The 27,041-nt window shown below is 43.1% G+C and overlaps 1 protein-coding gene across 7 annotated transcripts in view; it reads right to left on the bottom strand.

Annotated features, from left to right (window-relative positions):
• The window catches only part of MCOLN1 (mucolipin TRP cation channel 1), a 141,489-nt gene that overhangs the window by 14,189 nt on the left and 100,259 nt on the right, over window positions 1-27,041 (bottom strand). For 2 of the 7 annotated variants that reach the window (XM_087926003.1, XM_026716727.2), the window contains exons 2-9: window positions 24,243-24,428; window positions 13,566-13,657; window positions 11,640-11,857; window positions 11,197-11,364; window positions 10,948-11,104; window positions 8,380-8,494; window positions 7,623-7,719; window positions 5,588-5,687 (exon numbers count right to left, since the gene is read on the bottom strand). In XM_087926003.1, the coding sequence (XP_087782129.1) occupies window positions 5,588-5,687; window positions 7,623-7,719; window positions 8,380-8,494; window positions 10,948-11,104; window positions 11,197-11,364; window positions 11,640-11,857; window positions 13,566-13,569 (859 nt within the window). In that variant the 5' untranslated portion in view covers window positions 13,570-13,657; window positions 24,243-24,428. Of the gene's footprint in view, window positions 1-5,503; window positions 5,688-7,622; window positions 7,720-8,379; window positions 8,495-10,947; window positions 11,105-11,196; window positions 11,365-11,639; window positions 11,858-13,565; window positions 13,658-16,333; window positions 16,500-24,242; window positions 24,429-27,041 lie in introns of those variants that run through there. The other 5 variants (XM_087926004.1, XM_087926002.1, XM_026716728.2 and 2 more) reach the window with 5 other exon arrangements.

Here is a 27,041-nt window from a genome sequence, read left to right as displayed (position 1 = left end):
CCAAATGACTTTGTGCCAGAAGATTTGAGGATGTCTCTGTGCTGTTTGGCGTATTGTAAGCGGGATATGTTGTGGCATTTGCGTAGTAATGGCTTTCTTCTGGCGACTCAACCGTGCAGCCTATCTTTCAAGTGCCTCCTTATTGTGCATCTTGAAACAGTCATACCACATGCTTTCAGAATTCTGTATTTCACCTGAAGTTATTTGTGGGTTTTTCTTTGCATCCCAAACAATTTTCCTGGCAGTTGTGACTGAAATTTTAGTTGGTCTACCTGATCGTGGTTTGGTTTCAACAGAACCCCTCATTTTCCACTTCTTGATTAGTGTTTGAACACTGCTGATTAGCATTCTCAATTCCTTGGATATCTTTTTATATCCCTTTCCTGTTTTATACAATTCACCTACCTTTTCCCACAGATCCTTTGACAATTCTTTTGCTTTCCCCATGACTCAGAAGCCAGAAATGTCAGTGCAACACTGGATGAAAGATGCAAAGGTCTGTCAGGAGTCCAGGAACTAATTGACTTTTTATACACACACACTAATTACAAGCAAACAGATCACAGGTGAGGATGGTTACCTTTAATAGCCATTCCAACTCCTTTGTGTCAACCTGTGTGCTATCAGGCCAAAATCACCAGGGTATGTAAACTTTTGATCAGGGTCCTTTGGGTAGTTACTGTTGTCATTATGATATAAAAAGAGTAAACACAGTTGATTGATAATAAATGGCTTCAGCCAACCTCTAACCGTGAAAGAAAACTTTTTGTGTTATCATTCATATTTTCTGCCAAATGGCCAAGAAATCATAAGTTCTGCCAGGGTATGTAAACAACTGTACCTGGCAGATTCAGAATACTACAAGGGTGTCACTCGATTTTATTGAGGGCCACATCAGGGTTGTGTTTGACCTCGGAGGGCCAAAGGGGAGCATGGCCAGAGGTGGACGTGGCCATGGTGGGCATGACATGGAACTCCTGTTGGGGGCACCTGTGGTGGCCAAGTGCTAAGGCAGGACTTCCCTGAGACCCTCCCTCACTCTCATTATAATCCCCTTCCTTCCTTCCTTCCTTCCTTCCTTCCTTCCTTCCTTCCTTCCTTCCTTCCTTCCTTCCTTCCTTCCTTTTCTTCTTTTTCCTTCCCTCTTCATTCTCTTGTCAATGCTGAAGTGAACCTGGCTGAAGCCATCTTCTCCTGCCTAACAGTTGCCATGAAGCCTGAGAAAGAAGAGGAGGGGGAAAGTAGATAGCCCAGCTTACAGTCAAAATAAGTTTTCTTGTGGAAACCAGGGCCATTGGAGCAGGTAGCTGGTGGTGGTGGTGAAGAGCCTGCCAGCCATGTTCATTGGACAATGAACTGATACACTGGGGAGGGTGGGGGGAGTATTAATCTTTTAATTAGGTGAAAACTGCAGGAACTTTCAGAGTTGGTTTTCAATGGCTGTGCCAATATGATATATCCAATAAACATGTTCTTAGAGAAGAACCTCAGTTTGCTTCTTTCAGTGGATGCATTACTCATGCTGACATTAAGCCAACTCTCCTAACTTTCCAGTCCAACCAGAGCTGCTCTCTGGGGTCCTGACACTCGGCTGCTCACCCGATCTCTTGAGGGGAGTAGAGAAGATCTAGGAAAGACTGCAAAGGAGAAGCAAAGGGAAGGAGGTGCAATCACCAGTGCAACACCCACAGAGAGCCTGGACACCCCCACAGAGGTACTTCAGACTGTGGCGATATTGATGGAGGTCGTCCTCCCAGCAGTAACTCAACCCAAGGTCCAAGCAGAGGCAAAGATCACCGAGGACTTGTACTGAGCTAAGGAGGACCTCTGACATCAGGGCTCTCTTCAGAGGCTTGGGACGGAGTTTCCACTGACATCTATGTGGGAGTTGGCCGCTCTTGCTCCGCAATGGAGGGTGAGAAGGCCTCCTGAGCTGTAAAAATCCGGAGAATAGAGATATGTGACAGCTCACCAATGGAGAACCTGAAGGACAGGTTTGACTGGATGAGCACTGAGGAGATGGGGCAGGCTCGAGTGCCCTGGCGAGGTCCTAAAGCAGACCGACCCTGAGGTTCCTGCCCTGCTGCCATCCATTGCCAGCTAGTTCTAGCAATGGTCCACACTGTAACAGCTAACTTAAGAGGGGGAAGCAGCTGAATGGGTGACCCAGCTCCATGACGAGGACACACCAAAGATGGGGAACTTTGATGCCTTACTGCAAGAATTGAGGAATAGGTTCAAGAACGACTGCCAGGCACTCCAAGCTGAAGCTGAGATCTGTGAACTAAAGCAGAGTGGCCGACCCACCAAAGAATAAGTCTGAGAGTTCCATTGAGTCGGGGTCCTGGTGGGTCCAGACGATGTTATGCAGTCGGAGCCTGGGAAGCCTGCCAAGGGGTCTAATTGGATAAGCCACGAGAGCCCAGAACCACAGTGGAGCCTGTTGATGCGCCGGGAGGGGGCGGTCCTCTGTTACCCACGGCCCCAGCCAACAGGGCAAGCACAGCCCAGCAAAAACTACAGCACCAGTCATGGCTGGTTCCAGGCACAGTGGGTCTCTATCCCTGACCCACTGCAGCTCCTTGTGCTGGCTCCTTCGCTCCCATGCTTACCACCCTGCAGCGGATTGAGAGTCAACCCAGAAAGCAGCTGCTCAGCCAATGGCTCGGATTGCAGAAGTTTGAAGTGCTGCCAAGGAAGTCCCGGCCTGGCCCGTGGGACTCTTCCGCTGCAGCTGCCAAATCCCCAAGCAGCAGGCCCTGGATGAATTGGGTACCTGGGGGTGCCAAAGAGTGTTGCTCATCCAGGGCTTGGAAGAAGAACTGGAGGGGCTCAATCAGGGAAACCTCGAAAGCCTTGGGCAAGGACGGAGCCTGCTGAGGCGCACGGAAGGAGGTGACTCACTCGACCACCCACGGCCCTAGCTGAGTTGGCAGGTACTGCCCGGCCATTTACCACTCCAGCCATGGCTGCCTCAGGCGAGTGAACCTCCATCCCAGATTCACTGAAGCCCCGGGGGCTGACTCCTTCAACCCCCTCAGCCCGCAGAATTTTTTTCCCTTATTTTCCTCCCCCAAACTAAGCCCAACCACATAGTTTCATAGCAAAGCACAAGTACTGAGCTAGTTTCATGATAAATACCCTCAAAAACCAAAACCACCTCCAGGGGAAGGGAGGGGTGGATGATTGAAAATTCAATTCCTATCCATTTGAATTTTTCAGGAAATCTCTCCAATTAAAGTGGAGAGGTCCAACTGTCAACTCTGAAGCAAACCTGGCTGAAGCCATCTTGTCCTGCCTCACAGTTGCCACGAAGCCTGAGAAAGAACGAGAGGGAGGAAGTAGATAGCCCAGCTTACAGTCAAAATAAAAAGTTTTCCTGTGGGAACCAAGGTCATCAGAACAGGTGGCTGGTGGAGGAGAAGAGCCTGTCAGCCATATTCATTGGACAATGTGACTGGTTACAGTGGGGAGGGGGAAAGTATTAAACTTTTAATTAGGTGAAAACTGCAGGAACTTTCAGAGTTGGCTTTCACCGGTTCATGAAGAATGCTAGTTTCTCCGGGTCCCCATCAAAAGTTGGGGACTGGGGCGAGGCACGCAACAGTCCGGTGGCCCTGCTGATCGCAGCAAAAAGATTTGATGGGCAGCCCTTGAAGCTCCTTTGGAAGTGCCTGCATCTTGACTGGGGGTTGCCTCCCCAGTTGTCGTTTCTCTGGTTGGGTCTTAGGCTTTGGCTCCGTGGTTCTACATTGCTTGCATTGTTTTAGCTCGAGGTCTATCGCTACTGCCATTTGGTACCACTCGTGGATCTGGTCAGTGACCCCTCAGTAAATGCATGCATTTAGCAGCTCACGGTCCAGACCCTCTTTGAAGAAATAGACCAGTAATCTCTCCGGCCATGGTTGCAGCATCCCAGCCACTCGCCGGAACTCTCTGGTATATTATTTAGTGGGTTGGCTCCTCTTTTAGTTCATGGATCTCAGCTTCAGCTTGTAGGGTCTGGGAGTCATCCTCAAACTAATTCCTCAGCTCTTGTAGGAAGGTGTCAGTGTTCCCCAGGTCTGTTGCATCCTCGTCATGGAGCTCGGTCACCCATTCAGCTGCCTCCCCTACTAAGTTAGCTGTCACAGCATAGACCATCACTCGGTCACTTGGGTAGTCCATCATGTGGTCATCTAGATGACCCATACCTGGTTCATGAAGAACACCAGAGTCTCCGCGTCCCCGTTGAAGGTGGCTTTCATGGACAAAATGGCAGGTTCACCTTTCTTCTTCCTTCCCCTCTTTCCTTATTTCTCCTTCCTTGCTTTCTTCCCATCTTTTTCTTTGTCTTTCTTCTTTCCCTTTCTCCTTTCCCGTCCCTTCTTGCATGCTCAAATGCAAAAGGGGAAATATTTCTCCTTTTGTTTTGTTTTTAGTTTATTTTGATAGACCTCTGCCAGTGAAAACAGAGCTCGGGGGAGCCATGCACTGGATCCCATGCCCAGTTTTCAGCCTGGATGGCCTTCTGCAGCCCTCTGCTAGTGAAACAGAGTTTGAGGGGCAGCACAACCCCCCCATGCCCCATTTTCATCCTGGACAGCCTCCTGAAGCTCTCTGCCAACAAAAACGGAGTTTGTGGGGTCATGAGCCCCGCACCCCATTTTTGGCCTGGATGGCCTTCTGTAGACCTCTGCCAGTGAAAATGGAGTCTGGGGGGGGGACGCGCTCCATTTTTGCTAGCAGATGCACACAGGATGATCTTTTTCTGTTTCCAGACCAGCCCCATGGGCCGGATCTAAGCACCCCGGCCCATGGGCCTTGAGTTTGACAACCCTGCTATAGTAGGAACTGATATTAATGAGTGGTGCTGGGAGAGGAAGAAACAGCTGGGAGATAGGCAGGAAAGATGATGGGCAGGAAGGGAGAGAGAGTGGCTACCTGGTTATCTTGCTTTAAGACAGTAATTACAAGCAAACTATGAAATATAATCATGCCTTTGACTCATTTGGAAAATACATTACATTTTTACTAATCCTAGTTCTTCAAAGAAAAGCTTACAATTTGAAAAAGTCCAGAAAAAGGATACCAAGTGAATTATGAAAATAAGCATCTTTATACTGAAAATCTTAAGGACTTGTACCCTTAAAATTTAGAAATAGTAACTAATGGTGAATGCATGATGAATATTTACAAATAATTAACACATATCGTCTTTGCACATTAGGATCAGACCATGAAGCTAAGTACTAATGAAAGTATTTCTTTATGCATTGCATATGAAACTGATGGAATTATCACCTTATTAAGAGCAACTACTGCAAACAATACATCAAGTAATAAATGCCATAATATGAGCCACAATTCAATGAATGAGTGACAGTCCTAATCATTGGTATCAATGGGGGAATATAGTGCACTGAGCAAGCAATCATGAATATCTTTAATAATTTCCTTTTAGAAAGAGAACAACCAAAGGGATATCCAGAAATGAAGCGAATTATAGTTTTATATTCATTGCCTAAGTATGCTGTTGAGTACAATGCCCCTTTATGAAGCAAGCTTATACTTGTGCCATGTTCCTCCCCCTGTAACTCACTGGTACCTTTGCCAGAGATACTTGGGTTTTTGCATTCTTGAATGTCCACTTTGTTATCCAAACGGATCTTCACTCTGCCACTGTGTGCTTTATTGTCAAATGTAATCTGGGGAAAAATGAAGAGAAGAAAAGAATAAAAGTAGCACTGAGCCATGGTACAGTACTGCAGGCTACTTCTGCTGACTGCTGACTGTCTGCAATTTGGTGGTTCAAATCTCACCAGGCTCAAGGTTGATTCAACCTTCCATACTTCCAAGGTGGGTAAAATGAGGACCCAAATTGTTGTGGGTAATATGCTGACTCTGTAAACTGCTGAGAGAGTGCTATAAAGTCAGTGGTTGCCAAACGGTGGGCTGCAGCCCACTGGTGGGCTGTGAGAAAATTCTGGCGGGCCACAGCATGCTGAGGTGTGGAGGTGGAGCAATCCTGCAGTCTCCTTAGCAAATCCGTGTCATGGCTGCTGCCTCCTGCCTCAGCACATCGAGGAGGCTGAGCAGCAGCGGGAAGAGTGCGGACCTCCTAAGCCGCAGGAAGCAGCTGCCCTCTGGTGAAGATGTTGCGAGGGGGAGGCTTGACCCCCCTCTTCCTCCTCACCAGAAGCGTTCACATGCTCAGCAGGAAGGAGGAGGCTTGACGGGGGCCAGAGGAGTGGTGAGCATTTTGTGTGTGAGCGTTTCTGGTGAGGAGGAAGTGAAGCTCCTGAGGGGGAGGCACAGGAGATCGCGCCCTCCCCTCACAGGCCAGGAAACACCTGGGAAGGACTCTGATGCTGCAATCTCCCGCGCCCCTGCCCTCAGGAGCTTCCTTGCCTGAAGCGCTCACACGCTCAGCTGGAAGGAGGCTTGACGGGGACCAGAGGGGTAGTGAGCGCTTTGTGTGTGAGTGCTTCTGGTGAGGAGGAAGAGAATCTCCGGGGGGGGGGAGTGTCGAGCCTCCCCCTTGCAATATCTTCCCCTGAGGGCATCGCTGGCAGCTGCTCAACCTCCTCGATGCGCAGAGGCAAGAGGCAGAAGGTAACACCAGTTCAGAGGTTCCTTTCCCCCCACCCCCACCTCCTTGCAGGCCAAGCCTATGCTGCGATCTCCCAAGCATATGAGTCCATCTGCCACCAATATTACCCCTGTTGCCCCACCTTCCCAACAGCCATGTGGTCTTCAGCATGTGGTTCATCAGCCCAGAGTGGAGGTTGCCTGTTGTGCTGAACCATGAGTGCCCTCGCCCACCACTCTTCCTGGCAGGGGGAAGCGACTCCTCTCTGCTTGGACTCTGGGTTTGTGACTGGTATGTCTTAATTTTTGGACCAGGATGACTACGCCTCGCCTGCAGGACGGCCAAGTAGCAGCTGTCAGCTCCTTTCTCCACACGCCAAGTCTTACCACAGGAAAGAGAGCAGCTGGGGTATCAGTGTAGCCACTTGGTTAGTTCATAATCGCCCTACCCGGAGAGGGAGGTGCTGGAAGAGGAGGAGGCAGTAGTGGAGAAGCAAGCCAGGTGTTAAAGACCTGGGGTGGGGGGAGGCTTCCAGGTGGAGGCATGTTTTCAGCCCGGCCCTCCTTCCCTCCCCCAACTCCAGGCAGCCACACCTGGCAAAGGAGGGAGAGATTTCTTCTAATTTGAGGGAGATATGAAATGACAGGAGACCAGATTTTGGGGTGGGTGGGGGAGGGGGCCTTTGCTTTTCTTGTTATATTTTTTTGTTATAATTAAATAAGCATTTTTATATTTAAAAATATATATTTATATATTAAAAACTAATTTTTAAATAGTACATTTATATTTAATATAACAAAAATTTTATATTAAATATATTATCTTTAACAAAAAACCATATAAGTGGTCCTCAGGATTTAAAAGTATGAGTTTGGTGGTCCCTGAGGTCCAAAAGGTTGGCGACCCCTGCTATAAAGCACTGTAGCGTGATATATAAGTCTACGTGTTATTGCTATTGCTATTACTATCTTCAGTTCTACTAAATAGTATTTGAATGGGGAATCCATGAACATGAATTGAGAAGCAACGATCAGGGCACTTGGCTACTCACTGTTATAGAAAAAGTGTAGCAGTCTGGAATTTCATTGTTGATTATTGTTTGGATGTTGATGGCTTTTAGTCTAAAGTCAATTGTGACATTAATGAGCCTGCCAGAAACAAGATGTTGAGAGTTAACTGTATCACAATCTCCCATTACATCTCACAAATACACATATATAACAGAATGAGAAAAATGATTAGATCTCAACTATCGAAATTGTACAAAATATGAGACAATAACTGCATCCTTCAAATATGACAGACAGAAAGACAGACATAGACAGACAACTATTTACAGTCATGTGAAAAAGAAAGTACACCATCTTTGTATTCTATGTTTTTACATATTAGGACATAATCTGATATTCCTCGTTTTGGTTTTCTTATTGTAAAGTAAATGGTGTTATGGTGTAATATGTCATGTGTTGTTGTTCATCTAAGATTGTATTTACTTTTAAGAACCACTAAGGACCAGATTTTTTTTTACTATGCCCTGATACATAAAACTATTGAACTCAAAGAAGCTGTACTTTCTTTTTCACATGACTGTAGATATGAAGTTATAGGAATCAACTTATTTTGGTTCAAAGCAGTAATGAATATAAAAATGAATACCTATACCATATGCACAAAAAGATTTAGATGGAACCTTCAGGTTTGCAAAGATCAGTGCAATATTCCCCCCAAACAGTAGTTAGGGCATAAACATAAGGAGCTTGTCAACCCTGAAGAGTTCCTACAAATACCAATAAAATATAACCATTTACTTGTAAAACTTAAGAGTAAAGTTTTTGTAGCTGCGGTCCAATGCTAGATCTGGATGTTTCCTTCTGAGTTCAGATGGAGGAGGGATCTTCTCTGGGGGATCCACACCAAGGCATTCTGTATAAAAAGGAGACATTGTCTCGGGCTTTAGACCCTTCCACATTTGGATGAAAATAGGAGGAGGGAGTAGTGTCAGTTGTATTTCTTCATATCAAATTGGACTTGTGCCACCAGTCTGCTACCGATATTTATTCTTCATTTTATAATAGAAGGCATACTACATAGAAAACATACCTATAAAAATAGCAAGACAAAAGACAACTTCCCTTATTTTCTACCACAAGTCAACGTAAGTAAAGAGATTGAGAAACCTGAGACATGGGTAGAACCCAGGAAAACAAAAGTTGTTAAAACAGCTTTCTGATTCTACAGAGAACTTGCATCATATTACAGTATAATAAAATATTGTTTTAAGGGCTCATAAAGAAGAAGGAAAACCATTTATATTATTCACCTAATTTGCACCCCATTTTTATTTAGATGAGCATTCTATTTGGCTAATAAAATTATAAAAATATAAAAGATTAGCCGCATGAAAATTAAAACTGAAATCAATTGACAATGAAACATCCAGTGAAAAGGAGAGTAGGAGCCAAATATCTCTCCTAAGAGTATGTGTTCCACAGTCTAGGTGTGATGCAAAAAAAAAAAACAGTGGTGGGATTCAGCCAGTTTTCTCCAGTTTGGCTGAACTGGTAGCTAACTTTTTGTGCAGTTCAGTGAACTGTCTGAATAGCATGCCTCGCCATGCCCAGCCCCTCGCCCCTTCCCTCCCAGCCCCTCCTCACCTGGCCTGATAAGGCCAATGGTCAGGGAGGGAGACCCACTGTGGACCTGCTGTGTTCGGCCCAAGGGCCACTTCAGGGGACAAGGTGAAGCTTGGCCGCCTTTTGGGCCCGGCTCTTGGTTTCCATGGGGCCTCCGGACAGGAGGCCCAAAAGAAAGCCCCAGTCCAGGCACACAGGCCTCCACAACAGAGCCCTTCCTGAGGAGCAAAGCCTTGGACAACCTGATCCATTCCAAAGACCTCAAGGGGCTCAAGTGTTTACATGCACCTCTGCCGGCCCAAGTACCCTGCCCTTCAAATCCCAATGGGGACAGTGCCCAGTGGCGGCGCTCCTGGCAGGTGGCCGGGTGGTTGTCCTGGGGCTGCACGCTCTCAGCTCACTGCACTGCAGCAGACTCAGTCCCAGCACGGCACTCTCCCCAGAGCCACCCGCTCACCCACTGCCAGCCGAGCTGGCCCAGAAGCAGCATGTCCCCCCGTTGTGGGCTGGATGCAGGATCCAAGGCAGAAGGGAGGGTGAGTGGACGACAGCCACCCGGAGGCCCTGCGGAAGTCGAGAGCCAGGCCCAAAAGGTGGCCAAGCTTCACTATATGCCGAGGAAGCCCACACCCTTCCGCTGAGCATGGCAGGCCTGGTACATGTCTCTTTTCCCCACCATCAGCCTTACCTTCACAGGCAATCATGATGAGCGGAGTGAAGGGAGAGACGGGGGAGGGAGACCCACTCTGGGCTGGCTGTACTCAGGGATCAATGCACTGGCCATCGTTGCTTGCAGGAATTTGGGCTGGAACTGTGTGTGCAAGGGGAGGGGAGTTTTCCCTGAGGATCAGCAGGAACATTCCCCTTCATGGGTCTTTGTCTGAATGGGTTATTCTCCGCCCCCCCTCATCTAGAACCATTGCATATAATCCAAGGATTATACAGTAGCCCACCCGCAAGATAGCTCCTATAGTTGTCACTGAAAGAGTGGTGGCTGTAACTTTTCACGCACACCAAGAATAGATGCAGCTGCAAAAACTCTGTTCCTGGGAGCTTCTTTCCTCAAGATGCTGCACAATTTCCGCAGCACTTCCAGTGAAAACGAGCTGCGAGCGCAGTTGCTCCTGTTAGCAACTTGTGCGGGTGGAGATGCGAATCAAGAGATTGCAGTGGGCTATCTGCCCAGGCTCCAATAGGGAGCTGCCCCCATAAGCTCACACCCCTACATCACACAAGAATGGGCTTGGGAGGCCCTTGGAGGGGTGGGGAGGGTAACTCCCTTCTGCCCGGAGTTTGCTTCTTTTAAGGTGCAAGTGGTGTTACCACTAGGTGACCAGAGCAGTGAGGCTCTGCGGCAGCTCAGTTTCTGCGGCATTGCTGTCCGTTGTCCTACAGTAGAGGCTCAATGTTTTTCTTTCCGCCCTAAACTCCTGCAGAAGTCTGCATAAATGGTATCGGATGGCCAGGTGGAGAGGATGCTTCCGCCACCATCATTTCTCACCCGTCAGAGAAAAGTTGAGTCCCAAGACAGGAGAACCAGTTGTTAAATTATTTGAATCTCACCACTGGAAAAGACCCTCTCTTGCTTGCTAGATAGAAAATGTCTAGTAGCAAGAACATCTTCATAATGACCTCACCTGAAGATCATAAGAGCTGGAGGGTTAGCAAGAGAAAGGACCATTTCCATATCCAAGATTGAAGAGTAGATACAAGAGCTAAGATTTAGGGAAGACATTTGCTTACCTGTGATGACCTTGGGATCAATGTTGAAAGTATCATTGGCTGGGTCAATTCTTCCCTTGCGGTAATATTGCTGACAGAGCATGAGGGCTGATTGGTTAGCATTGTCTGGGTGAACATAGGCATAACGTCCAATTGTCTCACTCGGAATGGCTAAATACTGTAGGAGGAAATTACCATCACCAGAATGAAGCCAATTAATTCCAGATCATCCATATGCCCTGTCCCCCTTCTACTGCATTTGAACCTCACATTTTCCACTGCATGGAAGATATGGTCATAGACGTCTGCTTGTGTGTAAACTGCATGGGTATCGTCTGACCCATCTGCATAGTTCTTCAGGAAGAGATGCTTAAATGTAATAGTGTTCTCCTCTTTGAATGTTACCACCATCTGATTGCTGAGCCCAAAGAGAATGAGCTGTAGAAGAGAAAGCAAACCAAGCTGAAGTAAATCAAAGAATCCCAAAACCTTAAAAATTGCCAAAAATCTGATCCCTCTGGTAAGTAAGTTCATAGCATCATCAGCCAGGTCCTCCACACCTTTAGAGGGCCAGAGAAAATCCAGTCCTCGACTGCAGAAAAGATGCCTTCTCCTCTCAAGGAAAAGTTAAAAACTATTCAGGATAAACTGTGATATTGATTTTTAAAAAAGAATAGACAAAGCCATTTGGGAGTTTGCATTTTCTTACACACCTGAATGGTGACTATTAAAATCTTGATAACTTGAAGCACCAATTTAAATGGCTTCCGACCTTTGGCACGAAACTTGTCACAGGGGCTCATGAAGTAATATTTGAGACACCTTCGGAATTCTTCCTCTTCTGGGTGAAAGGCAGTAGATCCTAAGACTGGCCTCATATCCCTATCATGAGATCCATAACTATTCACGGGGGTCAGCAGCTTTTCTGTCTCTGCAAAAAGGAGAACACAGACTCATAGAATCATAGGGTTGGAAGGGGTCTTTTAGTCCAGCTCCTTGCTCATGGCAGGAGCTTTATATAATCAATAGTTATCCAGTGATTAATCAATCATAACTCTGGGAGGCAAACTATTTCACTAACTAATTGTTCTCAAGCATCAGAAAATTTCTCCTTACTTCTAGGTTGGGTCTCTCTTTAACAAATTTCTGCCCAATATTTCTTGTCCTGCCCTCAGGTGCTTTAAAAAAATAAGTCAATCCTTTCTTCTCTGTGACAGTCCTCAAGTACTGGAAGACAGTTGTCATGTTCCCCTTAAACCTTCTCTAAAGGTATAGGCTAAATATAAGAATAAGAAGAAGAATTTATTTATTTGTCATTACACTCGCAAGTGGGTGCAACGAAATGAGGTGCTCTTCCACAAGTAAAACTGGACAACACCATTGAAAGAAAAATAAAATTAAACACAACAGACCATACAATAATCTCTATACAATTTAAAAATGTAAATACCCCATTACTCTCAGCCATTAAATTCCACAAAAATCTTATGACCCTGCATTCAAACTCAAAACTGCACTTGGATAAAAACTGTTCTTAAATCTAGTCGTCCTTGTTCTTAAATATAATTAGCTCCCTTAACCATTCACTGTATGATTTCGCCTCCAGACTCTTTATCATCTTTGTTGCTCTCCTCTGCACATTTGCAGAGCCTCAACATCTTTTTTGTATAATTGAAATAAAAAATGGACACAGTATTCCAAGTGTGGCCTTGCTAATGTGGAATAATATATTATCACTTCCTCTGATCTTGATGCTATCCCTCTGTTGATGCAGCTCAGGCCTGATTGGCTTTTTTGGCAGCAGCAGCACATTGCTACTTCATACTTAAGCAGTGATCCACTAGAACACCTAAATCCCTCTCACAGTTATTACTGTTGAGCCAGTTAGCACTTATTCTGTACTTTCCAGTATGTTTGGTTTTTCCTGCCTAAGTGCAGGACTTCATTTTTCTCCCCACTGAATTGTATTTTATTAGATAGATCCCAGTGTTCAAGTCTATGAAGATCCTTCTGGATTTTGAGCCTATATTCCAAAGTATTGGCTGTTTCTCCCAGCTTGGTGTCATTGGCAAATTTGATGAGTTCCCCTTCTATCTCCTCATCTAAATTGTTTATGAGGATGTTGAAGACTACTGGGTGTAAAACAGAACCTTGGGGTACTTCACAGCATATTTCCCTCCACATAGATGCAGTTCAATTGAGGATTACATATTGAGTGTGGTTTGTCAGCCAGTTACGAATCCATCAAGTGGTAAAGCTGCCTTTCCCACATTTTTCTATCTTATTAAGAAGTAGGCTGTAGTCTACTTTATCAAATGCCTTACTGAAATCCAAGTATGTTGTGTCTACCACATTTTACTGATCTACTAATGTAGTTATTTTATCAAAAGGCAATAAGGTTTGTCTGTCATGATGTTTCTTACAAATAAACAGGACATATCTCAATCCACTTTTACACTTTTAAAATTAATTCTATACAATCTAGAAATCTACAGTATTAACCAGGTTAACAGTGCTAAACATCCAAACTCATTACTATTATCTCTGCTATCCAAATAATTCCCTCATAGTCTGGATTAGCTAATTATCCTAAGAAACATAACTTTTGAAACATGCCCTATAACTTCTTTCCTCCTTACCCATCTTGAAGTTTTAAAGTCCGCTGCTAACAAATCTTCTCACAAGATCAGGCTTCTTGTTTTCTGCAAGGCATCAATTTGTCAGTAATGACCTAAAAACAAACGTAATATAAGACCAATATTTTAAGAGACCATGCCAAATTATATATGTCATTGCCCAAACCAACAGCTCTAAAATGCTTAGGCAAAACAAGCTCTCTCATAAAACTATTCATTTTACTGCTGATATCAAATATAGGAAGCTCAGTCCAGCAACTGTCTACCTCCTTTGATGCTAAGGAGAACCAATATGATGAACCAGCAGCAAAGAGAAGAGAAACCATTTTCTTTTTTTTTTACTCCCCTCCCAATTTTTTTAAATAAAAACATCATTATGTGAACAGTATGGTTCCAAGATGTTTTACATTTTAAAACAAACATGACAATAATTCCATCTCACTATTATTACCTTTCTTGCATAATTTAATATTAATACATATTATCAATCTTAATTATTCAATATTCTCATACACTATTTTATATCAATCTCTATATTCTTTACATCATTTCTTTTATCATGACTTCTATATTAATTGTCATATTTGCAGTATTCAATAAATTGTATAACCAATCATAAACAATATAGTTCCAAATTACTTTACATTTTTTAAAACAAACATGACAATAATTTCACATTGATATTGTTAGCTTTCTTCCATAATTTAATATTAATACATATTATCAATCATGTTTAATATTTTCATATATTTTATATCGATTTCTATATTCTTAACATCTCTGCTTATATTATAGATTCTATGTTAATAGTCATATTTGTAGCATTTACTTAATTATATATTTCAATGTCCATTCATAAATTTATGTTAATTTATATTTTCTATTTATCCCGTTTAATTTTTAGCTATGCCACCATTACACAAAAAACAAAATTTCTTCCTACACCCAGTTCTAATAAAACAAATGATATACATTCTATTAATATTTAACATATTATACCATTCTATTATACTCCCCTTTATCTATTAATATATTTCACTGCCTTCTTTCAAATCTAACAGATTCCATGTGTTTCTTTTTTTCTCTACTTCACAATATCCTTTTTCTTATTTATTAAAGTTGTTTTATATCTTTAATGCTAATCCTCTAGTACCATATTAATTCCATGTTATTATTATCCATTATATATCTTCAATATTAATACCTGCATTCGTGTGGTATCTCTACTTTTTCATTTTCAGCGATCATCTTGTTTCCAATAGGGAACTGATTCTTCACTTTCTGGCTTGTCTTCCATTTTCTATCTTTTTTTTTTTAGCTTTCCCCTTACTCTTCTCTATAAGATTCCATTTTCTCTTCTCCCAATTGTCTAATTCTACCTCTATCCTCTTAACATATTTTCCTCTTATAGTTTCCCCCCTTTGTTTTATTATCTCAATCATTATATTAATCTCTATATCCTTATTGCTTTTTATTTTTGATTGTTGCATCATCCAGATTCTTTCGTTGAATTTTCAGCTAGTTCTTCCTCTTCCAAGGTTTCTTGTTTTCTTTCCATTGCTTGCGTCTCTGCTATCTGCGTCTTCATTTCCAGCTTCTCTACCACACCCATTAATTTATTCAAAATGTCCACCATCCCTCTGTTAATTTCTTTTTTCTTGTATCTCCGATATGATTTCTTTGCATATTCCAGCCATCTTTCAAGCTATAAATCCAATGTTCAAAAGTCTTTAAAGGTTAGTCAATTTATTTCTTCAGAATAATCCAAGGGTGATATTGTTTGTATTTCTCCACCAGTTCAGTTTTATAATTCCTGGAATCCAATCCAAATCCACTTCTAATCTTATATTAAAGTCTTTTGAGAGTAGGTTGTACCTTTCTTCTGTCAGCCGGTGGTACCTTATTCCATTTTTACCCAATTTTCTCCAGTTTTAAAAATAAATCCCAAGTAATAGAATACTATCTCTTTTTTCTTCAGCTCTGACAGCTGTTTTTTCTTTAAATATATGGTTCCAGCATCTGTAATGCCTTTCCAATATGACGCCTGTCCATTTTAGAGTTTAAATTTTTCATATTTTCCAAATATTTGTCTTTCCTGATTTTTTTAAACTTTTAGATTTTTCTCCCAATGCTTATACCGCTGCTCCAATAATACCAATGAGTTCTGTTTTTAAATAGTCTTTTGGGGCTTTATTCGATTAGAAAAAATTCTTCTCACCCTGCTCCAAACACTTCGCTTTCTCCGTTTCTGCTCAGCGCTTACAACAATGTGGTACATAGTAGCACTAGTTTCACTCCATTCCAAGTAGCTACAGGACAAGAATTTAAACCAATGCCTGAATTGCCAGTAAAATATTTTGTAATTCCATCATTGAAAGTGGATCTTTCACCTACAAAATATCTGGCCTGTTGTATGAAAGTTCCTTGCTGAAGTTAGGAATGCTTACAAAGTCCAGGCTGATTTTAAAAAGGGTTAAACCTAAGGAGTTTAAAATTGGGGATTATGTATATTTGTTCATGATTCCTCCAATCCTTACAACCCTTTAAAAATTAGGTCCCAAGTCTATAGGCCCCTTTCCTATTAAACACATTATAAATCCAGTTACAGTGGAACTAGAATTACCTAGGTCCTTGTGGAGGATTCACCCAGTTTTTCACTGCAGCTTACTGAAACCTGAATCTACCTCATCTTTATGGTCAGCACCCCCTACTGTCCCTGAACCTTTCATGATTGAAGGTGAACAACATTTTGAGAATGGGTGTTGTCTTACCTGAACACCTGTTCTCCTTGTAGGCAAGACAGGTCAGAAATGGGAGTTGCTCTTGTCCTAGCTGCTTGGACTGATTCTATCTAAAAGGCTTATTAGCCTAGCTCTGCCCACTCTGGGTGACTCCTCCCAGTTTTCTACAAAGTCATCACGACAGACAGGACTGCCTCTGAGTAAAACAAAAATCAAAAGAGACCGTTATCGGTTCCCCCCTCCCATCGGTCCACTGTAAGGACCAGTTCCATTAGGGTGGGGCTGACCTGTCCTGCCTACAAGGAGAACAGGCGTTCAGCTAAGGCAATGCCCATTCTCCCTTGTAAGGCTGCGACAGGTCAGGAATGGGACATACCAAAGCTGGATTGTCCTTGGGAGGGATTAAGACTGATCCTGGACCCCATGCTCTGCGACAACTCTTTGCAGAACTTGTCATGCCCCTGGTGGAGACTGACTCTGAGGAAGAGGAGGAACAGCCAACAGGGAGTGGGAGTGTGGCTCCAGAGGTGGTGGTGGAGGCTGGGGAAGGGCAAAGGCCGGCTGAGCAATCAGAGGAGGATCCAGGCCCATCCCCTGTCCATCCTAGGTCATGCAGGGAGGAGAGGATCATGGAAAAGTGAGGCCTACTCAGACTTGAAGAAGTCTGCAAGGCAGCCACTTCAAGGCCTACTCTTCATGATCCTCATGGCTTGCAGGTGGGAGCTATGTATATAAGTTTGCAACTGCGCAGTTAGAATTTGCAGGAGTCAATTTAGTGTTCACCTTGAAAGAGGTTTATCTTTGCTGGCGTTCTTCCCATGGACTTTTCTCGGTTATTTTCCTGGAGTTTATGATTAGTTATCTTGGCTTGCTTCGGAACTCTCATCAATGCGGTTTGTTTTGGTTTTCTGTTTGCCTCATTATTTACTTTTGTGACTTTAAACTGTGCCTAATAAAACAGTGAAGTTAAGTTGAAGGCTTTACCAGACTTTAATATATGTTCTGGGTTTTGGGTTATTTTGAGAGACTACGGGTCATCACAGAACCCTTCTGCCAAATGCCGCATCCGCTGAAGCAAAGGCGTCCAAACAGTAGTGGCGAATGAAAGGAGATGGGGATGTTCAAGTGGCTGCCTTGCAGACTTCTTCAATTGAAGCTTGCATTGCTCAGGCCACAGTTGTCATAGCACTACGAGTGGAATGAGCCGTAATGCCTCTTGGTACCAGGAGGGACCGACTCGAGTACGCCTTGGATATGCATGCCTTGATCCACCTGCTGACTGTGGATGGAGTCACTTTTCACCCCTATGTGGAAGGTTGGAAGGAACAAAAAATAGATTCCATCCTGTGGAATTCAGATGTCCTTTTAATATAGACCTTCAGTGCCCTACACACATCTAAGGTGTGCCAAGCTTTCTCCAAGTCATGGACCGGACGAGGACAAAAATTGGGAAGCACCAGCTCTTCAGACCTGTGGAACAAGGTGTTGACCTTGGGGATAAATGCTGGGTCCAACCTCAAAACTACCCGGTGAGGGTGAAAGATACAGAGATCAGGGTGAACTGAGAAGGTGACCAACTCCGATACTCTTCTAGCTGAAATGACTGCCACCAAGAAGGCTGCCTTCAGGATAAGAAGGTGCAAACTAGCTTGCCTTAGAGGCTCAAACAGAGCCTTAGTAAGGGGCTGCAAAACCCTGGACAAATCCCACGTAGGATACCTGTGTACCACCAGAGGGTGAAGATTAGCTGCCCCTCTGAGAAACCTATGGACTGTAGGATGCTGTGCCAAGGACTCCAATTTGCCATAAGTTAACACCAAGGAAAGAGCCACCACCTGACGACGAAGGGTGTTGAGAGAAGGCCTCTATCCAAACCAGCCTGTAGAAATTCCAAAACATTTGCCACAGAGGCCTGTAAAGGTTGAATGTTTGATTTGGAGCACCAACCAGAAAAGGCTTGCCAGGTCGTATCATAGATACAGATGGTCAAAGGTCTCCTGGAGGCCTGAACAGTTCTGATTACTTTGTTGGAGAGATGGGCGCGTTTTAGCATGCTCCACTCAACTACAAACTGTCACCTGTAGCCACTGGGGCTCTGGATGACTCAGGGACCCCTGGAGGAGACAGATAGCTTCTTCAGGAATCTGCCATGGCTGAGCTACTGTGAGACCCATTAAGTCTGCAAATCAAGGATGCCGAGGCCAAAAAGGGGCCACTAAAATGATTACTGTTCTTTCTGTCAATTTTTTTTTGTACCACCGCCTCCAGCAAAGGCAATGGAGGAAAGGCGTATAATAAACCTGGCAGCCACTTACTGCAGTGGTCTTTCAGCCCCCGAAGTGGCAAATCTAGTAAAGAATCTAGGTAATTGAGCATTGAAAGGAGTAGCAAACAAATCTACCACCAAAAGCCCGAATCTTTAAGTAATTTGTAGAAAGGGAGAAGGGTGCAGACTCCATTCCGTGTGGTCAATGGTGACTCTGCTGAGCCAGTCAGCCTGCACATTTTCCGAGCCAGAAATATGCTCAGCCCAGATGGACAGAAGGTGATGCTCTGCCCATCTGCCCAAAGCTTCCGCTTCTGACATAAAGGATTTGGACCTGGTACCCCCATCTGTTAATATGGGTTTTAGTGGCTACATTGTCAGTCATGACAAGGACATGAGTGCCAGAGACATGTTGACTAAATTTTCTAAGGGCGAAAGGGACCACTCTTAGCTCCAACCAATTTATGTTGTGTACTTGTTCCTCAGCTGACTATAAGCCTTGGGCCATGTGAGAAGCTAGGTGAGCTCCCCAACCTGATAAGGAGGCATCAGTCGTAAGGATGACTCTGTCCTCCACCTTAAATGACTGGCCCTTGAAAATGGCTCTGGAGAGCCACCATTGAAAGGAATGCAACATTGCTTGGGCACCTTCATTAAAGAGTGACTTTTACCAAACTTCTGATGAGGCAATAGAAAGCACTGAAGGCCCCTGGCATGAAGCCTGGCCCAGGGAACAATACCAATACAAGAAATCATCTTACCCAAAAGTTGGGAGAGATGAGCTAAAAGGGTAGAGCTCTTTCTCTATATACTTTTCACCAGCAGCTTCAGGCTGTCTTGCCTTTCCTGGGAAAGGAAAACCTGACAAACCCTTGTGTCAATGAAAGCCCCCAAATGAAGCAGGCGAGTTGAAGGAATAAATTGGCTCTTTTTAATATTAATAGAGGAAACCAAGATCCTGCAGAACCGAGATGGTGGTCTGCAGGTCCCGCTGAGCCCTTTGAAAAAAAAGAAGACAGTATCAAAATATCGTGTAAATAACATTGCAGACACACCAGGAAGATGTGCTGCCAGGGGAGCCAAAACTTTGGTGAAAATTCTAAGGGCGGAAGATAACCCAAAGGCGAGAGCGCTATATTGGAAGTGCTTCCCCTGATAAAAAAACCTTAAGAACCTCCAGCCAGAAGTCGCTACCGGTTTGGCGACCCACGCCAAATTCTTGCTACCAGTTCGCCCGAGCCAGTGCAAACCAACTGAATACCACCTCTGCTGCAGTCCAACGACAAGGGATTAGGCGCCATGGCAGGTGACTCCAGCTGTTTCTGAACGACCTTCAGAAAGAGCCTGGGAGATGGGACCACCTCCTCCCTCACTGCAGGTTCTTCGAAGAGGACATCCGATTCCATGGGAGACTGAGTAGCTGCTTCATCATCATCTGCATCCTTCAGATTGGCAGTATTTCTCGCTTTGAAGTGAATAAAGCATGCTTAAAACAGCTCATGAACATGGAATCTCAGGGATTACTCTCATCTTCTGACATGTCTTGTCTGGTTCACCAACCAAGGAATGCTCAGTAGCAACCTCAGGAGCATAGGCCAAAGCAGAAGGAGAAACACGTTCCTGAATCAAGGAACCCCTTTCTGAAAGTAGAGCCTCTCGACCCCAGGACCATCTCTCTGAAACTTCAGAAGCCACTGAAGAATGATGGGCAAACCTCTGAATACCTTCACAGGTACCTTTCCTGATAACCCTATCAATCAAGAGCTGCAGATTGACTGGGACATTTGACTCAGAAGGCTCAGCCAGTCTAAGGCCAGCTGCAGTAGGAGTAAAAGAGACTTATGCAACCTCAGGCCTACTGCACTCCTGCTCCTGCCAGAGTACTGCCCTGAATTCTCCTTGAGGATCACCATGATGACTTCCCTCAGCTGAGGAACAAAGAGAGGCCTCCCCTCCGGCTGCATCAGGGGACCAAGTCTGACAATGGTCCTGGAGGAAGGTCCAGGCTCTCTTGATCCTGAAGGTCCACCTCACTGTGATGTGAAGCAAGAAAAGTTTCTCTTTCTGGAGATCTGATTGTAAAGGTCTGTTGTATCTTGGCAATATGCTTCTCGAAGGCCTGATGGCACCTGGAAGCATCCCTCTCCTCCACTTTAGAGGCCTTTTTTGCTGGCTGCTTTCAATGTTTGTTACTTAAAGCAGATGGAGCTGCCCTGTGTGATCTCGCTGCTTTGGAGGCTCTGCTGTCTTTAGGGGCATCCACCATCTTGAAAGCAGAAAGGCCTTCTCTGGACTTGTAGCCCTGTGCAAGGAGAACAACACACGAAGGGATTTCTTCAACAAATTCAGGAGATATCTTCTTTCCAATCCCCTACCTCCAATAACCACTCCTCTTCAGCCCTATGCAATCTTCAGTAGGATATTTTAATACTTCCTACTGGGACTCATACCCCTTGGGGCCTAATAGGGCTATTAAATATAGACCAGGACTCGCATGAAGCCTGAAGGCCCTGGTCTACTTCAGGATAGGGACTAATCCCTACCGGAATGAATAAATTTAAACAGTGTCTTCTGGCGTAGCAACGAGAGGCCAATGGTCTAGTGCTGTGATGGTGAACCTATGGCACGCGTGCCAGAGGTGGCACACAGAGCCATTTGTGGTGGCATGTGAGCTGCAGGCAAACTTACTATGCACGCCTCACAGCTGATTTTTGGCCAATTGGAGGCCTTTTTTGGCCTCCCAAAGTCTTGAGGAAGGCTTCTTCAGGCTTCTACAAGCTTTGTAGGCTGAAATCTAGCCCCGTTTCCTCACTTCCAGTATTTTTGGAAAAGCTTCACCAAGGAGCCCTAAAAGGAGATCCTCGGCCTTTCGCTGCTCCCTGGAGGGCAGGGGCAGTTCCTGAGCTGGCTGCTCAAACTGCGTATTTCTTCACTGCGGAGGCTCCAAAATGGCCCTGCGGCTCAGGACAGTGCGGGCCGAAGTCACCTGCCCCTCAAAATGGCGGCCCAGTGTTCATGGCCTCCCCTTTGCCACAGAGGCCCAAAATTGGCACCATGGCTCTCTGCAGGCTTCTCCAGATTGCCGGAACAGCTCTCAGCTATTACAGGGCTCCGAAGAACAGCTGAGAGTTGGAGCCATGTGTTTTTTAATTCTGAGGCTTTTTTTCCTCAAAATGAAGTAAGGCTGCCTTTGGAAAAAAGAACAAAGGCAGGAGAGGCAGTGACTTGCATCCGTCCTGGCTGAGGACTGAGTCAAAAGCTGGGAGGACCCACCCAGAGTGGGCGGAGCTAGGCTAATAAGCCTTTTAGACAGACTCCATCCAAGCAGCTAGGACAAGAGCAACTCCCATTCCTGACCTCTCGCAGCCTTACAAGGGAGAATAAGGGGATCCTCGATTCCCACTTACAGAGGAAAGGTCCAGTGGCATGGATGGATTTCCCTAGCTCCCAAAATGAGTGGGTTGATAAAATTCATGTCCAAGCTCTTATATTACTTAGATGCTTTCATTATAGATATCCTGACAAACCTAAATGATCATTCTTTTTCCTTGTTTTTCTTCTCTTTTCTCCTCCTAGGTCCCTATTGGAATGCTGCCATTCTGGAAAGAAGAAGGGTGGCATCATGGACTACGTAAGTTTGCATGCTTTTGGTTTGTTGTTGCTGCAACTGCTTGGGAGTTCACACCATCTGCAGTGACTCCCTCTGCACTAGTCTGGGCCAGGTATCCAAGGTTACAGTGCCCCGAAGATGAACTCTGCTCACCATCCAGCTTTGGAAATTTTCAAAACACCTTTGTGGCATATTATTGGATACTGATGGTCACCGGGTATCAAGTGGGGGTGGTGTTACAAGGAAAATTTAGCCTAATGCTTCGCACCTGAATTTCAGACTCAGCCAGACTTCTCTGCAATAACTATCTCTCAGTAAAAGTTCCTTTTCAAGTGTAAATTGTTTCAAGAGTTTTACTTTCTTGGGAAGGTTGTTGTGGCAGTGCTGTCTAACTGGTTCAACCATCCTAGATACTCATTTGCTATATTCATTTCTTACTGCTTATTTTCACCATTCAGCAGTGGAACAGCTCTCTCCTGTTGCAGTGACAATCCAAATCAGCCACCCATAAAAGCTGGAAAGGAACAACAACTTAGAATAACAGAGTTGGAAGGGACCTTGTAGGTCATCCAGTCCAACCCACTGCTCAAGCAAGAGATCCTATACCATTTCTGACAAGTGGCTGTCCAGTCTCTTCTCGAAAGCCAGGTTTCACCTAATCTCTATGTGTACTTTTGATTTTTCTTGCCTAAGTATAAGACTTTACTTTTTCTGTACATTGAATTTCATTTTGTTAGATAGAGCACAATCACAGTCTGTTGAGATCCATCTGAATCTTGAGCCCATCATCTAGGGTATTGGTTATTCTTGCCAGCTTAGTATCATCTGCCAATTTGGTAAGTTCCCCTTCTATTCCCTCATCTAAGTCATTTAGTTAGGTTGTGGTCTATTTTGTAGAATGCCTTACTGAAGTCTAAGTATACTATGTTCACAGCATTTGGCTGGTTCATTAATTTAATCACTTTATCAAATAATGAAATAAGATTGATTTGGCATGATCTGTTTTTAACAAACCCATGCTTGCTTCAGTTTATAACTATTTGTTTCTAGATTTTTGCAGATGTTTTTTGATTATCTTTTCCAGTACCTTCCTAAGTATTGATGTTAGGCTGATTGGTCTGTAATTTCCCGTGGCTGATTTTTCCTTTTTTGAAGATGGGAACCACATCAGCTCTTTTCCAATCCTCTGGTAGTTCCCCAGTGCTCCAGGATTTTTAAAATATGTTGTGCAATGGTTCTGAAATGACATCTGCCAGTCCTTTAGAACTCTGGGATGTCAGGTCCCAGTGATTTGTATTCATCAAGATCACACAGGTGTTCTCTTACTATTTTTTAAACTTATTTTAACTTTTATTTCTAGTCTGTCTTTTACAGGCTGTAGTTTCTTTTTTCTTTTTTTTTTTTTTTTGCGTGTAGACCGATGCAAAGAATGAATTAAATAGCTCTGCTTTCTGTCTACTGCCTGTTACTTCCTTGCCTTCTTTAGTCTGTTTTAGTCGGGGAACGAAGAAAGACCAAACGTGAAGCCCCAAACTGCATTTGAAGCCCCAAATTGCATCTGATCTGACCCTAGGTAAATGCTTCACTATATAACAGTTGTAGCATGGCACTGAAGAACCCCCCTCAATACTTTAACATTGCTTTCATAATTGATCCCCAACTTTGTTTTACATTGCCTTACCTTCCCAAACAGCTTATCCATACATGTAGGGATGATAATTGCTGTAGTCCCCTACATTTGCTGAAAATACCACTCTCTTTTTAATGCAGTACCAGATCCGGAAAGTCAATTCATTCTTTTTAAAAACAGCATCTCTCACTGCCCTGCAAACTTTTTGGATTTCTCATAGGTGGCGTGGGAAACCGATTTTCTCATTATCCTTCTCCATATATAATCTATATGGCTAAACACTCTCTCAAAGAGATATAGCTGCTTCGGAGGTCGAAGCATCAAATAAATTTCATTTGTGATTTAAAATAAATAAATAAATAAATAGTGGATTGAATCTTTTGCACCAGACGGACCCTACAAGTCAGGCAGAATAATCGAAGGAACTCCTTACCAATTTTTTGTCGTGGAGACGTCTCATCTTCGGGGAAGCCCATAAGGAACGGGGCTGCACACAGGGAACTCCTCACTGCCGGCGCCTCGAAAGTATAAACAGTAATTCCAAACATCCGGTCATGAGGCCAGGGCTGGCAGTGGCAGGGCTGCCGCCAGCTTCGTCACGCGCCAAGGGAAAGAGAACCTAGAGATAGAAAAGATGTAGAACGACAACGCGAGAGCAACTTGCTAGTCAATTGTGACGCGGTGCTAGATTCTTCTTTGCGGCCAGGCCTGCCTTTAAAGTTTAAAGTTTTGTTCTGCCTCAGCTTGGAAGGGAACTAACTTTATTACAGACAGGAAACCGCAGTAAGAAATTATAACAAAGCCACTACTATATATATCAGCATAATAACAATCCGGAAGGGACATTACCCCTAGGTGATTAGTAAAGCTCTTGTCAGACTTGAGGTTTTCCAGGTCAGAATTTGATTACACTCTATGTCATATTTTAAGTCCTATCAGATAGTAGAAGGGAGATACAGTGGTTACTTTAACAAGGTGGATATTTTGATAAACCAAATGAAATAAGCTTATTTCAGATGTTCATATAAAATTCGTAATATTTATCAACCTCAGCAACTTTTAAGACGTATGAACTTAACATTCAAAGTTCTCCAGCCAGCCCTGACTAGATGTTTTACCTGCATTTGCTACATAACAGCGTATCTGTATCTTATAAGAATCTTATTTTTTAAATAAATTTTTATTCTTTAAAAAACAAAAAATACAAAAATCTCATTTCTATTAACAGTTATTGTGTCATTGTATATACATGTTTCTTGTTTTGTGACTATACATTATTTTTATCTTTATTCTTTTACCCATTCATACCATCTCTCCCATATCTCATACTATTCTCGATTATCTTTGCCTTTCAGTTCCGTAGTGAATATATCTAGTTCAGCATAATCCATTATTTTTTGAATCAGAACTTCATCTGGTGGTATTTTATCACTCTTCCAATTTTGCGCTAAAGTGATTCTTGCTGCAATTAAGATATGTATAATTTTATCTTTACTCAAATTCCCTTTAATCATACCTAATAAAAATGTTTTAGGTTCCAATTTATATTTATATTTTGTAGTCTCAAAAAGCCATCTCTGTATTTTCTTCCAGTATTTTTAACCTCTATACATTGCCACCACATATGGAAAAACATTTCTTTCTTTCTTTGCACTTCCAGCATTCCGGTTTCAAGGTTGGATACATTTTCACCAGTCATGCCAGCGCTAATTGCCATCTACAAAACATTTCATATTGATGTTCTTTGAATGCTGTCGACAAAGTCAGCTTCTAGTTCTCAGTCCAAGTCTTTTCCCACTCATCCAAATTTATATTATGACCCACATTTCTCGCTCAGGTGATCATTGATCCCTTAACAATTTCCTCCTCTAATTCCACCTCCAATAAATAATTATACGTTCATGTTATAAATTTATATCCTTGCCTGTCAAGATTTGGTCTAATTTTTGTAAATATCTTTATCTAGCTCCTTTACATCTTTCTTAAATTTAGTTTGAATTTGCAAATATACCCACCAGTCTAATGTTATCCCTTGTTCTTTTAGTTTATCCAGTGTTTTTAATTCCCCCTGTTCATCTACAATTCTTTATATCTAATCATTTTTTTAACGTCCCTTGTATTTGGATATAATATAGCTTCCATAGGTGAGATCCAGTTTGGTCTTTTCAAATAATGCTTTTTTTTATTTTCTCCCATGTTTGTAAAAGTGAGTCCCTTATCAAATGTCTATGGAAATAGGAGTGGATCTTATTTTATCCCATAGAAAGGCATGCCACCCAATTTGGAGTCATGACCTTCTATCGCCAAAATTCTTTTATTTTTTAAATTTATCCACTCCTTAACCCATTGCTGCTTGATAATGTGTTTCCCATTTTGGGAGTCCAAGGCTGCCTCTGGTTCTACTATCTTCTTACGTCTTCAATTTTATTCGTGCTTTTCCCCCCATCGATATAAATTTCATTACCATCCTATCTAATTCCTGAAAAAATACTTATCCGATTTTATAGGTATTGTTTGAAAATAGTATAATAGTTTCGGTAGTATGTTCATTTTTATGGCCTCTATTCGGCCTAATAGTGATAGTTGTAATTTTCCCTGATTGGTCAGGTCTTTCTTTATCTGTAAAAGTAATTTCATATAATTATCCTCTTTTATGGAAGAGCATCTTCCTGTTAACCAAATTCCTAGATATTTCAGTTTTTTGACACTTTTTAATCCCAATTTCCTTTCCAATTCTTTTTTCTAACTTTCTATCAAGTTTTTGGTTATTACTTTTGTTTTATCTTTATTAATTTTTAGTCCTGCTACCATCCCATATTCTTCTAATTCTTGAATTAGATAGATCCCTAACTCCATTGGATCTTCCACAAAAAACACTAAATCATCCGCAAACGCCTGTACTTTATATTCTTCTTTGTTACTGTTCAGTCCAATTATCTCCTTTCTTTGTCTAATCTGATTTAAAAGCACTTCCATTGAATAAGAATCTTATTAAACTTGACCTTTAATGAAGCAGATGACAGGCTTTGGAGAAGTCTGCATTTTCTAGAGAATTGCAGGATTTTCAGGTAAGTAACCAGCTTCATATTAATCAGATGTCTGCAAGGAAGGCAAGTGATGTTATATGCATCACGATGCAGAATACTTTCCTTATTTGCATGATGATGTCTTGATGCATATGTGTTGTTATTGTGTGATTTCTATGAGACACTTTATTAAATTTTCCACCTAT

The sequence above is a fragment of the Pseudonaja textilis genome, chromosome 2, assembly GCF_049901715.1.
Source record: "Pseudonaja textilis isolate UNSWEBS1 chromosome 2, rPseTex1.2, whole genome shotgun sequence".
NCBI lineage: Eukaryota > Metazoa > Chordata > Lepidosauria > Squamata > Elapidae > Pseudonaja > Pseudonaja textilis.
This window is presented reverse-complemented; position numbering and strand designations above follow the sequence as displayed.